General features: G+C 46.2%; 2 protein-coding genes and 2 non-coding genes across 20 annotated transcripts; 1 reads left to right on the plus strand and 3 right to left on the minus strand.

Moving 5' to 3' along the window:
* Positions 1 to 43: 43 nt before the first annotated feature.
* On the plus strand, positions 44 to 14,803 carry Arms (Ankyrin repeat-rich membrane spanning; the record flags this gene model as incomplete). 16 transcript variants are annotated; one of them, NM_166441.4, is made up of 12 exons in its annotated part: positions 44 to 605; positions 4,229 to 4,763; positions 8,277 to 8,411; positions 8,471 to 8,668; positions 8,727 to 11,491; positions 11,560 to 11,738; positions 11,796 to 12,031; positions 12,097 to 12,267; positions 12,326 to 12,550; positions 12,844 to 12,940; positions 14,021 to 14,287; positions 14,348 to 14,803. In NM_166441.4, 11 exons carry the CDS (start codon positions 4,296 to 4,298, stop codon positions 14,533 to 14,535), a joined length of 4,929 nt encoding a protein of 1,642 aa, NP_726059.5. In that variant the 3' UTR covers positions 14,536 to 14,803. The 16 variants fall into 16 exon arrangements, with proteins under 16 accessions (NP_726059.5, NP_001286674.1, NP_001163233.1 ...); NM_001299745.1 differs by lacking the exon at positions 4,229 to 4,763 and adding an exon at positions 12,684 to 12,713; NM_001382094.1 differs by lacking the exons at positions 44 to 605; positions 4,229 to 4,763 and adding exons at positions 6,334 to 6,877; positions 12,684 to 12,713.
* Positions 1,887 to 2,887, minus strand: asRNA:CR44724 (antisense RNA:CR44724). The gene is made up of 2 exons (NR_124675.1): positions 2,650 to 2,887; positions 1,887 to 2,584 (listed from the first exon to the last, which is right to left on the minus strand).
* On the minus strand, positions 13,787 to 14,538 carry asRNA:CR45149 (antisense RNA:CR45149). 2 transcript variants are annotated; one of them, NR_124676.1, is made up of 2 exons: positions 14,396 to 14,538; positions 13,787 to 14,303 (listed from the first exon to the last, which is right to left on the minus strand). The 2 variants fall into 2 exon arrangements; NR_124677.1 differs by having other exon boundaries at positions 13,787 to 14,538.
* On the minus strand, positions 14,760 to 16,746 carry Panx (Panoramix). Its single transcript, NM_137732.4, has one exon. It carries the CDS (start codon positions 16,462 to 16,464, stop codon positions 14,839 to 14,841), a length of 1,626 nt encoding a protein of 541 aa, NP_611576.1. The 5' UTR covers positions 16,465 to 16,746; the 3' UTR covers positions 14,760 to 14,838.
* Positions 16,747 to 16,758: the final 12 nt, after the last annotated feature.

Raw genomic sequence — 16,758 nt, forward strand, 5'->3', positions numbered from 1 at the left:
ATGGTAAGTAGTCTGGTAACGCCACCAGGGCTGCAGACACGCCAGAACAGTTTCGGCCCGGTGGCAGCGCTGAAATAACACATGAAGGAGCTGCGAATTTCGCTCGTTGCTCGCGGAATAAAATAAGCAAATAATAGTTAAATGGCAATAGTGGGTCACCAACTAGCCGCCAGTTTTTTCTAACTGATTGTGTAATGTTCTAAAAGTGAAGTGCGTACAAAAAAGAGAACGCGTACAGTGCCGTTGATTGCTTAAACAAAAAGTCATCAATTTGTTTTTGTGTGGCTTTGTTGTTTGTGAATGCCCAGGAAATATTTAATTCACACGACAGTTACTCAAGTGCCGCACGTTCTTTGTGCGATTAAGAAAAATATTTTATCGACGTTTCAGTTGGCACCCACACACTGAGCCACCCGCACTCACACAGATACGGCTACGCGGATACAGATACATATACAGATACACGTGCGCTCAGCTGTTGTCGAGAGCTGCTCAGCTGTAGTTTGTTGTCATTCCGTCTCGAGATCCAGATCCCAGAAAATCCCAAGGATATACCCCCAAAAATCCGGACACGCAGATATATATGCCCTTGATCCAGTCAGCAGGTGAGCTATCCGGTTCTGGCCCGATCCGCTGAATATGCCGCATCACACAGGCTTCATTTTAATTTGTAGACACGACTGAATCCGATAATTATATAGTATACTACTTTAGCAGTGGCCCATAAGTAGCCTCAAAATGTGCTAACAGATTGTACACTTAAATAGTTGACTTATTCTCCATCGTATTATTCACTCTTGAGTTTCCCACACACACCAAAGTAAAGTATACGTAGTTTACATAAATAAACTTAGAGACCTAGAACTTGCAATATACACACTTACAGTATAGACGCATTTATTTTTATAATAATAATAATCTATTCCGAGCCCCGCGCGGATTTCGCTTTCATCTAGCAATCGTCACTAGTTTAATTTAGTTATTTGTTTACTTTTAAAGGGAGCGCTATCGGCTGTAGGTTTTTATTTAAACTGTAATCTGTCATGTAATCAGTCATAATACCTTGAGTGCTCGAAAGTAAGGCACTCTTTATCTTTCCCCTTATCGTGCACTCCACATTTTGTATCCTCGAAGTGGGGAGGTAGCTTAAATGCGATCTAGATACACAATTTCAATACATCATCGTCAGTAATTGACCGCTCGTCAAATTTAATGTGCTAATTTGAACTGATCGTGCATTGATTTCTATATTTTTCCACAACGATCTTGTCAAGCGATGGAATCCAAATCCGTAAAGGTACTTGAGATCTTCTTTAAGCCATCCGCCTCACAATCATGTGCTAATTTGCGAGATAAATCAGACATTTGGCAATCATTGATCGCACCTGATTTCATCGATTGGAGTGTCTCAGTTTGTTTTTGTATCGTTCCGACATCTGACGGTAAGCTGCATAAATATATAGTGCAAAATCGTGAAGATGGTCGAAAATGTTCCGGTGTATTCCATTTCGCGTTTCGTGGAATCGCATTTAGCCATATCAGCAAATGGCGAAAGACGCATCTCGATTTCCCGAGTGAGTGATTCAAATAAAGTGGACACACGAACTCCAATATGAATATTTATATTTTCTTTACTCTCAGCAAATGACTCTTTTTTGATCAAAGAATATTGAACAATTACAATCCATGCCATTAGTCACTACTATTGTGATGAGTAAACGTTTTAATGATATAAAATGTAGTAATTAATATGCCAACCATATTTTATGTCGTTTGAGAAGTGTTTGAAATTGGCCATCAAATGTTTGATAAGATAACACATCTAATCCGCGTTGAGTGAGCTTTGGAGGTACGGCTTCTAGACGCTAGACGCTTCTAAATATTCTGCGATATAAATCACTTAGGTTTATGTGCCCACAAATCAATTCTTTTATTTCCTATTTTAAACTTATAGAGTTGCAAAAATAGAAACATTCTTAATTTGAGGATCTTTTTATTGTGTACTTGTGTGTATAGAATGAGTTATGCTCATTGTTGTTAGTGCTTCTCCTTAGCCATAAACAATGAGTAGCAATGAATAGTTTCCTTGCCATGAATGAGTTCTTGTCTAGTAAAACCTCGACAGACCTATTAATTTTCAAGGGTATCGATGGCTTCGGTAGTTCTGGTAGTTCGTTGGCTTTTCGCGTTTGTTTTCATTGCGACAGCCCCACATTCGCGCATCACGTGTGTGTCTGGACTGGGAACACACACGCCTAGTTTGATAAACACCCCTGTTTTTGGGGTTACTGTTTTTGGTTTTATCAAAAAAAAAAAGAATATAAGGCAAAATAAAACAAAGGAGAGCCAGGAGAGCGATTGACGATTCTCTTTCTGCGCCAGCGGTTTTGCTTCCAATTCCATTCAGTTTTCCAGCAGAGCGCGCCGCGTGCGCTCCTCTAATCGTAATCGCTGTGTTTTCCATAATATTTGAAATAGATTGCAATCGCGGCATTCGCTAATTTGCCTAGACAAACTGAATATAATATATGTTGATCGTATAAATCACCCGATTCCTCCCGAAGATGCCCAGTTTTGTGTGAATCTTAAGGCGAAACGCAAATGTTTGTGCTGTAAAACTGATAAAAGATAAAGGTGTTCCGGGATTACCTCACCATTAACCGTTTGTAATTGCCATAACCATGCGGCGCACGCCCAAACTTCAGCTGGTGGGCCGTGCCTACTCGGAGATGTCACCCCTGAATCCGGATTCGCTCACGGACTCTCCGACCACGAGCAGTGCTGGACAGGATCGTCGGGCCGATCAGAGCGGCTACGGCAGCATCTTTCCCTTCGGGCTCCTACGCGGCTCCTTCGGCCGCGGTGGTAATGCCAGCCAGGTGGGTTCAGCCAGCATATGTTACGTCCCAATGCCCAATGGCGACTGCTTATCGGATACTGCTCCATACGTTTGCCGAAGCAGATTGCTTAACCGATAGCGCCATATGTTTGTTTTATCGTCACAATTAGTCGCGCCGTCGCGAATCACCCACACCCTTCAATATCAAGATATACCCGCGTGTGCACGTAGAAATCAAGTTACTCCCAACTGTCGATATTAATTCTACATCAGTTGATGGCCCAATCCCGAAAGTATGCTGTCTTTCAATAAAACCATTACCACAAACTGCGCCAAAAGGCATCTAAAGAGGCTTTCGAAGCGAGCAAATTCGATTCCTCAAAGTAGACAATATAATATAGATGATTACTCCAATCCTTTGACCCCATTTAGTATTAACAATCCTATAGGTAAGGATAATATGTGACCCTATAAAGTTTCAATTACCAAAAAATCTTTGAAGATAACCGAATCTGTTCATCCCTTTCCGGTGTGAATCTCAACTTCTATTTGACTTTGGGGGAAATAAAAAGGTAATTAACACGATACGATAATCACTGTGTGGTGTTGTCTGTTGTTTATAGGGAAGCGGTTATATACAGGCCAGTATCCATTGCTTATCCGACTTATCAGACTATCCGGCCTGTTTGCCCAATTAATGAAAACTAAATAGAGATCGTTTGGTGCCCGTCGCCCAGGCATTTATACGATGCTTCCATGCGAAGTGCCGGCAGTTCACTGGCGGCACTCGATGCCCAACGTTCGTTTGACTCCAAATTGAATTTCGGCATACACACAAGTAGTATATCTTCTCCATCGATTGCAAGGCGGCCTTCAAGACGGAACTGAGCGGCGAGAGTTTGGCGAAAATGTTCAAATCCCGCCTAAAGACGAATCCGGGTGGGAGTGAGGTGTGTTCCGGGTGCAATGTGTCCGCGACAAGTGTAGTGCAATGTCAGAACTTTATAGCCGAGATGCGCTCCCTTACTATCAGCGAAACTAGCCGGAGATATCATGTGATAGCAAGAACAGTTGTCAGTTACTGGGTATTAGGTTCGTCTTATCGGCCTGTCCGCCCTTCTTCTCTCTTTTCAAGGCAACCGCGGAGAAAAGCCAGCTTGATCGACAGGTCCACCCCAATCCCCAATGGAATTGCATCAATCAGTCAATTATGAATCATTTAGGGAATGGCTTTCATTGCTATTCCGTTCAGTCAGCCTTAATTAGACCAAGACATGTCAGTCATAGTAGCATTAACAATTCCATAAAGCTAAACTGCCGTAGAGCGCAGAGCTTTCGTAGCGATTTAAGTCACGTAAATAATGATATACTAACTAAGCCACGTCCTAGATAAACGAGAGCACTAGGGCATCTCGCGATTGTCACCGTACACACAGAATAACCCAGATCAGCAGTCATGCCGAAAGATGGTCACTCACGTAAGCCACAAAAGAGGGCGTCCATCGCAGAGGAAACTCCTGTCTCCGATTCCACAACTCCAGCCACAACAGCATCACCCAGCTCACCCAGCAGAACTGCTGGCCACTCCACCATCGGTGCTTTGGTCAGCAACCTGCACCACCATGACATTCAGTCCCTGCATCAACCACTGCTGGAGAGCGAGGAGCGGGTGATAGTCGCGGTTAACCACAGGAATCCTCGCCAGCCACATCGGAGTTATGGGACCGAGCGGAAGCCGCACAGTTCCCTGCCCCGTTTCGTGATCAACATTGAGGAGGAGACGGATGCAGCGGTGGCTGCGGCTGAGGGAAAGAGCAGTCCCGCTCCTAACCAGGAGCACGAGGAGCACTCCAACCAGAGTCCTTCCCGCCGTTTCAGTCACTTCAATCTGGCCCTGCGTCGCTTCTCCCACATCCATGCCCACGTAAATGCCGATTATCCTGGCTATGTTGGTGTTGTAACCTTGTTGCTCTACCGCTTGTTGGATCCTAACCCCCGAGATTGGCCTAACCCCATGTGTACATAGATACTCGATATTCACATACACACACTCACAATGCCATCGACTAAAAACCAGTATGGGTCGCGTGCACCGCATCTAAAAATAAACATTCTAGTTGCAGTCGCTTCTTCGTTCCCGACTTTGGTTAACTGCTTCGCTCTGTGCCACTAATGTCCCAAGAATGGTTGTTCTTTCACTCTTCCACTCTGCTCGCACGCCCAAGACGGGTGCTTTGGTCCACAGTTGCGGGTAGCAAAATAAGTACTACTCCCAGCACTGCATATTAAATCGATGGAACCATCGATCACGAAGAACACCTAGCTGTGCACTTGCACTGCACCATTTTCAGTTGAAAGGGTGTTTTAATAGCAAAAAGACAAAGATGTTTAGATACAGTACCATAATTGATATAGCCACTACATTCACAAGGTTACAACGGATTTGTAGTTTTTAGAAAACGCTTTGCATTTAAGGTTGTGTAAGCTGATAATAATATTTTTAAAGCGCTAATTAAATGCACATCATTTAAAACATGAAAAATGCTGCACAATTACATTGAGCCAAAGCAATTAAAACGATTCGTGAACCACATTTTGGTGTCTGACAAATGTTTCGCTTATCAGCTCGAACTAGTGTACACGTAAATTCCCCTTCTTATATAACCCCATACACTATTGGTGTACCGGATGGTGTGATAGCACTTTGCTGATGTTCCTCTGGATTGTGATTCCTCTGATGCAGCGAAACTTAACCCATTACAATGTTACTATGCAAACCCTCGACACTGAGAATCCATTAGGCAAACTCAAGTGACGTGCGACTGCGACTCAATAATTGCAGCCACTCGAGTCGAGTCGGAAGACAAACATCCGAATTGGCCATCCATCGTTCATTTAACGTCTTCATCTTATCGATCGCGCTCAGTCAGTGTCGCCAGTACTTCTGGCACTTCGAGTGCATTCAGTATAAACTTATCGCCTGAAGTGACGCGTAATTATCGAGATACAGATACTCCGCACACCCCAAACTAATTAGCTGATTGGTTTAAATGGTTTAAAGGCCAAAGGATACGCCGTGCTGGTAGCCAATGGAGTCGGCGGGGCCAGCGGCCTAAGCACCAGTTCAAGTGAAACTCTTTGCGCAAGGCAGTGCAAGCATAACCAGACCCGATGTGGTGACCACAAAACCTGGTCGGTCAATCAGTCTTGGTGCAACGCTCGTGGCAGCAGGAGCGGCGGCCAAAAGCAACAGCTCCAAAATCGGCAAACACGTTTCGAGTGTCCAATTACATTACATTTACCACATTTGCGGCACGAAGCGCGGGCCACCACCAGCAATAAACCAGCGCTTAAGTGGCCAACGTATCTCGGCCAAAAAAAAAGCACCCACATCGAGCGTAATCGGCCAGAAAACAGCGATGCTCGCTTCGGGTCGCGTGTAAACCTAAAATCGCACTGTCCGGCAGCAAAACGCTTGATAACCCAGTTGTCTCAGACGTCGACGGGCCACCAAGGCGACAGGTTGCATTGGAAAACAGCAGCACAAAAAGTGCGCAGTGTACGCCGCAGCACAGCCAGAAAGCAAATACCCGGCGGAATTAATTTGTCAATTAACTGGCAGTGCGGAAAAAGTGGCATACAGTTAAAAAATACAACAAAATCAAAAAAACAAAAACACAAAGCTACAAGGAAAAATGCAGAAATAATATGCACATACTGGCACTTGATTAGAGTGCCATTCAGTGAGAGTGTGTGTCTGGCAAAACTAGTGATCTGTGTGGCAAACCAGTGCGGAGAATGCCGAGTTTTATCAGCTCGACGCACGTACAACAGCCCGCGAATAAAGCCAAATAATATATACAATTTATCAAATCACAATCGAAATCAAAATCAAAGTCAAAACTGCAGACGGAGAGTGTGGAACGAGTGTCAGCTGACAAGATGAAACTATCCAAGAGCTTCGATGAATTGATTCTCAATGCCTCGCGATTGAGTTTGAATAACTTGCGATCGCCGGCGAAGAAAAAGGGGAAAAATGTAAAGTATTCGCTGATTTAATTAGTCGGTGGTATTAGAACCACACTTCATTTCAGTTAATTAGGCTTTGGAAATAAGTTGAAAGACCCTCTCTTCCTGTTTTAATGGGAAATACCACTGCATAGGCGAAAAACGCAGAGATAAAAATATAAATAAACATATTCGAGACTAATAAAACTTACTCACGCGCCCCACACACACACACACACTCGCAGTCGTAAATTGGAGCTATCTGAATAATCTTATGTCTATCTATTCCTTTCGGCCAGACAACTCCGGCACTGATACGCCATGACTTGACTCGTTCTAGGGTGCTTTAAGTCAGCAATTAGATCTAACATAAGTCTATTCGGCGGTACTTTGTTTGCCAATAAATATACCTATACCTGTATCTATTGATATTTAGATATTTACTTCCCTTCGTTATGCCCGAGTGCATTTTAACACCTCGAATGAAACCCAAACCCATGGCGAAAGCGAACCCATAATCCAAATCTGAATACAACCAGAGCGACTGTCTTGGCCCGCCAATAAGCCAATAACCAACCAATAAGCCATACTGTTGATGTTTTATTGATCCAATTGTATGTTTCGTTTCTCGAACGAGCGAAGGTTCTACACAATTAATTAGAATAGGCAAATAAAAAATAAATTAAAGCCAAGCCACTGCAGTGCGTGTGGGACGGAACGCTGCTTGGCAATTGTTCAAATAACAAATAAGGCAATCTGTGACGTTATCGTTAAGATGAGCGATTACCTGACCATACGAGTGTCTATTTACCCAGGGACTACGAGATCAGAATCGTCTGGGGAGTCGTTTACGTTAGATGGCATGTGTCCCAGGAATTACCCTTTGATATTTTTAGAAAACTCCCATTAAAAACGGCACTACTTTGTATTTGATTTCTTGGAGAACTGATTATTTCCACAATTACCCATCGATGAGTGGCGTTGGTGGCTTTTTTATAACCCGCATAATTTGTTTATTGGCCCTAAAGCTCGATGAGTCAATCATGGACCTGTGGATAATTTTGGCAGTACACCATTATTTAGCACTAAGATAAACTACTTTTCTATATGCATAAGAATAATTGCTTCCTAATGTTGTGGTTCCTTTTGGCTTAAACTAAGCATGCACAATGTTCAACTTTGACCCCTGGAGACAACTGAAGTCTCTAATTGATATCCCCTATTTCACCCCCCACCAAATGTTACAACATTTTCAAATATGAGTTATGGTTTCTGTCTCTTAAATGCTTCTTAACACGAATAACTGGTACAAGTTTTGCTAAAACTAAACGATATTTATTTGCATGAAGTTTGTTTCGGTTTTTGAGTGAGAATATGAATTGTGAAAATACATTTGAAAGTCCATTAATATCATAAACTCTTCGTGCAGAACATAAATCGCTTCGGAGACTCCATGGGTTCGCTGGGACATCGTGCCTTGTTGCAGTACATCGATAATAATGATATATCCGGTCTGCGCGCCATTTTGGACAGCCGACATCTTACCATCGATGATCGGGACGAGGTGAGTCCCCTCAAGCTTAATATTATTTAAGACTTGACTCTATTCCAAATCTCTTATAGAATGCCACCACGGTGTTGATGGTAGTTGCTGGACGAGGCTTAACTGCCTTTGTTCGCGAGTTCCTGGCCCGCGGTGCCGATGTTCAAGCGGAGGATCTGGACAACTGGACGGCACTGCTGTGTGCCTCCCGAAACGGGCACTTAGATGTTGTCCAACTGCTGCTGGACCATGGCGCTGAAGTGGAGCATCGCGATATGGTAAGTCTTCTCATCCACATAAGTTTCTGAGTCTGTCTTATTCCCAAACTTTTTCCAGGGTGGCTGGACCAGTTTGATGTGGGCAGCTTACCGTGGACACACGGAGCTGGTGCGACTGCTGCTGGACAAAGGAGCCGATGGCAATGCCCATGGTAACTACCACCTGGGCGCCCTTTTGTGGGCGGCGGGCCGTGGCTACAAGGACATCGTGGAGCTGCTGGTGCAACGCGGCGCTAAAGTGAATGTGGGTGATAAGTACGGAACCACAGCCCTGGTGTGGGCATGCCGGCGCGGAAACGTTGAGATTGTGGATACCTTACTTAAGGCTGGAGCCAATGTGGACACCGCTGGCATGTATTCGTGGACGCCACTGCTCGTTGCGGCCGCCGGTGGCCACACAGATTGCGTTAGTTCCATTCTCGAGAAGAAACCAAATGTAAATGCCTTGGACAAGGATGGAATGACTGCCCTTTGCATAGCGAGTCGAGAGGGTTTCCAGGATATTGCCGCCTCCCTTATTGCGGCTGGTGCCTACATAAATATCCAGGATCGCGGAGCAGACACGCCGCTCATCCATGCCGTTAAAGCAGGACATCGAACTGTAGTGGAGGCTTTGCTCAAAAAACATGCCGATGTGGATATACAGGGAAAGGATCGCAAGACGGCCATTTACACCGCGGTGGAGAAAGGACATACGCCGATTGTTAAACTCCTGTTGGCCACCAATCCCGACCTCGAATCCGCCACCAAGGATGGCGACACTCCGCTGCTGAGAGCTGTTAGAAACCGCAACTTGGAGATTGTGCACTTATTGCTAGATCGAAAGGCCAAGGTGACCGCTAGCGACAAAAGGGGCGACACCTGCCTGCACATCGCAATGCGGGCGAGGAGCAAGACGATTGTGGAGGCCCTTCTGCGAAATCCCAAGCACAGTCAGCTTCTATATAGAGCCAACAAAGCTGGAGAAACGCCCTACAACATTGACTCCCTGCACCAGAAGACCATATTGGGTCAAGTGTTTGGCGCCAGACGTCTGAACACCAACGAGGACTCCGAGGGAATGCTGGGCTACGAACTGTACTCCTCTGCCTTGGCGGATGTGCTCAGTGAGCCGACATTAACCACTCCCATTACCGTTGGACTCTACGCCAAATGGGGCAGTGGAAAGAGTTTCCTGCTAAATAAGCTGCGCGACGAGATGAACAACTTTGCGCGCCAATGGGCGGAACCACCGATTCGAACCAGTGGTCTGCTCTTCATCGTCTGTCTTCATGTGGCATTGCTCATTGGAACTATTGTGGGACTGAGCACTTGGTCAGCGGTTGTGGGCGTGTCGGCGGCCGTCGGCTTCTTGCTGCTCGCCTATCTGCTCCTGGCAGCTGTTAGATACTGTAATTACCAAATGGACATGCAGTGGGCCTACTCTGTGCAACACGGTCTGGAGAAGAGAATGACAAGATTGCGTTTGATACTTCAGGTGGCCTTTTGCCATCCCCCGGGACCCCAATCGGATTCACAGGCAAAGCCCGTTCGGTTTCACTTTGCGGAGGCCAACAGCGCTTCGCCCACAGGTGATGGAGCAGTGGCTCATATGCTGGCCGCTCTCTTAGATGCTATAGAATCTCACTACGGTTGGCTGGCCACGCGATTGTACCGAGCCTTCCGTCCAAAGTGCTTAAAAGTGGATGTTGGCTGGCGTTGGCGTCGCATGTGCTGTATCCCAATCGTTTTGATCTTCGAACTTGCTCTCGTCACCGTGGTTACTGGCATCTCTCTCACCGTGGCCTACTTCACGTTTGCCGATGAGAAGGAAAAGGAACATATATTAGTGGCTCTCTATGTAATTGCTGCCGTGATGGGCACGCTGATCTGTACGCATCTCCATGTTCTGGCCAAGGTGTTTGTATCCCTGTTCACCTCCCACATTCGAGTACTAAAAAGGGCAGTTCGGTCCAGTGAGTCGGCTCCATTGACTATGCTGGGTGCCGAGGTGGCCGTGATGACGGACATGGTCAAGTGCCTGGACGCGTTCACCAATCAGCAGAGCCGCTTAGTTGGCGTGATCGATGCCTTGGATTCCTGCGACACGGAGAGGATTCTCACCCTTCTAAATGCGGTGCAAACGCTTCTTTCTTCACCTAACCGACCATTTGTCTTGCTCATTTCTGTGGATCCCCATGTCATAGCCAAAGCAGCGGAGGCTAATAGTCGACGACTCTTTACGGAGGGCGGAATCGGAGGACATGACTTCCTGAGAAACTTGGTGCATCTGCCTGTTTATCTGCAAAACTCCGGACTGAGAAAGGTGCAACGAGCCCAGATGACAGCGCTGCTGTTCAAGCGAAGTGGCGGAGGAGATTACCAGACAGACGATGGACCCACATTGGGTCACTCTGTATCCGCTCGTCGACTGTCCAATGCCTCTGAAATAATCTCCAGTCAGGAGAAGCTGCGCGGACCCGCCCGTGGAGGTGGTGGAAAGAAGCTGCGTCTCTCCGAATCCGTGGCCAGCTCAACTGGTTCCAATCTCCATCGCCTGGGTCAGAATCCCCAGACCGTGCTCGATCTATCGCGCATTGTGCTCACGGATGATTACTTCAGCGATGTGAATCCACGAAGTATGCGTCGCCTAATGAACGTGATCTACATCACGGTGCGCTTGCTCAAGGCCTTCCAGATTGAGTTCAGCTGGTATCGCCTGAGTTCGTGGATCAATCTGACTGAGCAGTGGCCTTTGAGAGCAAGTATGATAGTGCTGCATCACGATCAGTTCATGGACAGCAATGCGGATGAGAGTGTATCGCTGCAAAGCGTTTACGAGAAGTGAGTTTAAGACCTTCATCACAGTTTTATTTAGAAAGAATCTACTTATATCTACTTCAATCCTTTAGATTGCGACCCAAACTCGCTTACTTGCGAGAAGCTGCTCCACTTCTAGAGTTGGATAGGGATGAACGAAAGCTCGACGCCTTCCTGCAGCTGCACAAATCAGATTTACTCGTGGCGGATCTCCGCATCTTCTTGCCCTTCACCATTAATCTGGATCCCTACTTAAGAAAGGTCTTAAAGGGTGAGTTATAAAAAAAAATAAAAGTCTGGCGCAAGCTAAATAGTGTTTATTTTTCAGAGGATCAGCAAACCATCGAGGACGAGGGCTCCCTAGTGATACAAGCAAGGCCCAGCGTTTCCAATACAATGCGTCAATTCCCAGCGCCCACCACTTACGTGCCTTCGCCGCAGGCTTATCCACCCTACCAAATGTTCCAGAACGAGTATCCTGCCAATGAGTTGCGCTCCAGGAATCTCAGCACGAGCACAGAGCCTGTCACCCCGCTCATTAACTCACCTAGTGATTCGTTTGGTGTAAGTTATTTGAGTTTAAATTTATAGAAACATAGACTTAAATGCATGCTTTTCATTTGCTACAGGATGATATCCTGCAAACCAAGCTGACCGATTTGACCGTTGAGGGAGTCATCAGCCTGCTGGATCGGATTGAGGACATGAAGCCAGCGTTGCCCAAACTAGCGCCCGTGCTCCGCGAGAATGCAATCAATGGACGTGTGCTGAAGCACTGCGATATGCCGGATCTGAAATCGGTAAGGTGTTGCTAACATTTTGAAGTTTTTTCCGTATTAATCGACGAGTTACGAACAGGTTCTGGGCCTGAGCTTTGGCCACTGGGAGCTGTTCCGCCTGCTGATCACCACGTTGCGGGAATGCGAGCGATTGCCACGGAAGCAACAGCGTCAGCAGCAGCAGCCGGGTGCGTTGGAGGCACCATCGAATGTCCCGATGATTAAGGATGTGACGGATGCCCTGATGCAGCCACCCAGAGAGTCCCTCTCGCGAAAGAACTCCGTCAGTCATATGGAAAAGCAGGTAAGGCGACCCATCAAAAGTCTTAGAATTGTAGGATCGGAAAGTTGTATATTTAAAAGAACAATTCGCTCTAACTCATGTGCTTTGATCTATTCTTATTTCGACCATTTTAACAATCCGATATGAAATGCAGTCAAAAGTGCATGACTACGAGTATCTGCAGGTAAAGCTCAGACACTAAGCGACACAGACTGAAACCCAAAATTCCAAGCCCACATTTGTGCAAACCCATAACAGATCAATATCAAATGCCTCAGCAAACCCATTAGCTTATGAGTTTTATCTATTGCCAGGTCACGCTGGAGGAGCAGATGATCTGCGGCACCTTGCAGACTCTGAATGAGGAGGCGTACGAGGATGTGGCCAGTAGCGAGCGACCGAGTCCCACAGGTGAGATGTTGGCAGCAGTCGCACAACTGCAATTAGCACCCATCCGCGAGTCTTCCGAGTTCGGATCGCCTTCCGACGATCAGAAGCAGTATGGGGTCAAGATAAGCAACAACAACAACAACAACCAGTACTTGCATGCGGAGTACAACCGGAGCGTCAGCTCGCATTCCCTGCAGAGTCTGAGCACTCTGGTGGGTGCACCCGTTGGTCATGGTGGTTCAGGTGGCAGTCACCTACACCTGGGCAATGGTAACGATCTGAGCGATAGCACGCTCGATCTAATGCATGTAGACTCGGTATTTGGTGGTGGTGGTGGAGGTGGTTATCATCGGGCATCGCGCCAGATCTCGATAAGCAGCGAGCTGCTGCACGAGTCCAGTTCCTTGCCCATGGTGGTGGTCATTCCCAATGCCTCGGGCGAACAGGCCTACGACGACACCAAGCTCTGAGAGGCATGGGGCTAACGACTGCACTTGGACAACTATTAAAGCTGCATGGGGTTGAGTCGTACTTACATTTTAAAGTCTGACAAACTAAACCATTTTAATGGCTGGACCAAAAACCAATATCATATCATCCGAAACACGATTTCTCGTATTACTTGTTTTATTCTTGCTTTGTCATGGTCAGTATTATTGACAATTACTAATAGTTGCGTTGTGCGATTACTAAATTATTCCAATGTTTATATGCCGAAGATTAGTTATTAATTATTTGCAACACATCCCACACACAAACACACACACACACACACGATATATTTAAAATTGTTAATCGCCCACAACACATGAACAACTAACCTAATGGTATTCTAACCACTCCACTAAATCCTATGTCTATCCCTAGCGTTAGATGAAGCATCAAATAAATGATAAATTTTATGAACAACTCGTTACCTCTTGCATTTTATTGAGCTTTATATCTGTGTTTATGTTACGCCTTTAACCTTTGTTCTGAGTTAATTGGTTGCTTTAATTCACGTGGTTAACATACATAAATTTGTTGGGAAATAGCACCCTTTGCAATGGGTAATCCCTCCAAGAACCCTAACTTAATCTTCCTCATCCCTATGATTTTTAGAACTCGACACACCGAGTGCCGGAGCAGCAATGACGACCCCATTGCTCGGTGCCTCCGGCTCTGTGCCAGCGCCGTCAGGTCGGGAATCTATTTTAAAGCAGCAGGGAAGCGTCAAAGCAGACAAGCGAGTATCGATTCAACAAATGGCGACCAGCAACAACAACAACAATAATAGTACCAAGCTAACGCCAAATGTGGAGTATGTTTCCGAACGCCAGCCGGAAGTCCAAGGTGCCGGCAAACGCTTGACAACCAAGCCGCCACCAGGTAATGTTCACCAGGTCTAAAGCCAAAACACGTACATAATAATAAGCAAATCCTTAATAGGACCTCGACCCGCCTCGCTGATCATCACCAGAAACGATTCCAACTCACAGTTCCAGCTGCTGCGCTCCTCCTCAGTGGACTACGACGACGTGGAGGCCCAGGAACACCGGACCACGATAAGGACCACCTTGCTGGAACAGCAGGAGGAAGAGGAATCAGCCCCTTTCGTCTTTACAGTGCGAAAATGACACAATCTTCTCTACTAGGTGAAACCAGCCAATGAGATGGCCATTTAGTGCCAGCTACGCTTAGTTACAAATTAGTTATAACGCAATTAGCTAATAACTGGAGGACTTTGTGGAAACTCTGCCTTTTGGGTGACACAATGATGTAGTTGTATAGTCGATACGCTAAGAAAAGACACTTTGTTTGCAAGTCCTGGTTGTAAGTCACAGAAAACACAACTTGTTATAAATGTATAATGCATGTGCATCCTTATATTATATAAAGAAAATGAAAGTGGGTTGTTGGATTAGACTATCTATTGAATACTATGGCTGTCGACCCTTTATTATTGCCAGAGCAGGTGCCAATGCCCTGGAGAGCTTGACGGCCATGGTGGCACTAGGCAGTGTTTGGTAGATTTCCTGCAGGGCTAACATAACGTTCGACTGATGCTGAGTCAGGTTCATGGGGTCAAAGTGCGGATTTTGCCAAAAGGCCCCATTCAGCTTGCTCTCCAAGCGAACCTGGGTGCCAGCATCGCGGGTAGCCGTTCTGCGCTCCGTTTGCGTAGCTGCATTCTTGTACAGCGTAGCCGTTTCTTGTTCCTCTGTCGGAGCCAGGCCCTGCTCAAGTTGCTCCTTCTTCAGCTTCAGTATTCGCTGCGATGGCTTAACTGTGCTCTGTAGCTCCTTAAGGCGCGCCACATCGATGCCCAGTAGACGCAGTAACCTCTTAGTAGCCTCAGGCACTGTTTCCAAGCCCCATTTAGACAAATCAATCCTGGTTCCGGGCGTGGAATTGAACTTGTAGACCACATTCATGTTATTGCAAATTGGCGAAGGATTCTCAAAGCAATCCTGGTTCCTAAAGGACTCATTAACAGGGAGTTTGCAGATGGTGTCCACCATGTGGAATTCCGGTGGCTCCTCTTTGTTGGCCTTCTGCTGGATTTGTTCCAGCACCAACTCCGCTCGTGCTACGGCCAGACTACGCTTGTCTGCCTTGGACAGATTCACAGTGTTGAACTCAACCTGGGGCGGCCTTCGCTCTATAAGATTGGAGAATTTAATAGGTCGGATAAAATGCTCATCAGGCCGCACTGGAACGTAATCCAATTCTGTATCCCGAAGTTTCCTCTCCTTCGAACTCTCATTCTGCGAACTGGCACTACCCCTTCGGTTCTTATATTTCTTGTGTCCTCGATAATCGCAATCAAACTGGTTTTTATCATCTGCGCCCTCGTCCGACGAACTGTTACTGTGATTTCGCTTCCTTGACTCCTCCTGGTGTTTATTTGACCGATGGGACCGCTCCTTCTTGTGTTTCTTTTTTTTATGCTTCACCTTCCTGTTTTCAGCTGTCATTTCTAACATCTTTAGAATTTCTCGTTTCTGTGCAATGAGATCAGCTGCCTCCGGGTCATCTATGGGCGTATCATTTTGCGGGAAACTTTGTTGTTCGTCTGGTACAAGCGTCTTGGCGGCCTTAAGACTGAACAAATCCATGTCGTCCAAGTTCTCACGTTTCGAAAATTCGCTGGGCAGCAATTCGCAACTACGACTGCCCTGCTCAACGGAGTCCAACATTGCATTAGGCTTTACATCGGCAGGGGTCTGCAAGGTTGCCGGGGAATTATTTTCGAATGGGTCCGCCAGCAAGCTGTCCAACATCGCATTATCGGCATCTTCTTTGATCTTGGGCTCCATCTTCGGTTCAATGGTGTCTAGGGACGGCTGTAGATGTTCGTCCGAAGTCGGCGTCGCCGAGTGGTGGACAAGGTTACCATCCTCAGGATCGCTGCACCAACCTGATCCGGACATAGGGACTCCGCAGGCAAACGCATGTGGCGGAGTCTCGCCTGTGCCCTCCCGTAGGGGAGTGGCCTCGTCCTCGTTAATGCCGCATTCCACGTAGTTTTCCACTTTGACCTCTAGCTTCATCGGAGCTTCCATGATGAAAAATCGCTTTTCACTAATCTTATGTACAAATTAAATTTGACACCTTTGAATTTGTCCACCAAATTTTAGCTGATGCTGCAGTTCTAGAGATGGCAAATTAAAGGATTTCCAGTAAGTGTATTTCCACAAGTCCTTTTCTTCCCATTATTAGTTTTCCAGGGTTCTTTTAAATTTAATGAAATAGAGCATAAAGTAATCCTGTTTTGTTATTTTTTATTTTTACACAACTCTGGAGTTGCCATCCCACTTTTCTACAACGATTCATTCAATACAGTCGATGGACCTGTT

Source organism: Drosophila melanogaster, chromosome 2R, assembly GCF_000001215.4.
Source record: "Drosophila melanogaster chromosome 2R".
NCBI lineage: Eukaryota > Metazoa > Arthropoda > Insecta > Diptera > Drosophilidae > Drosophila > Drosophila melanogaster.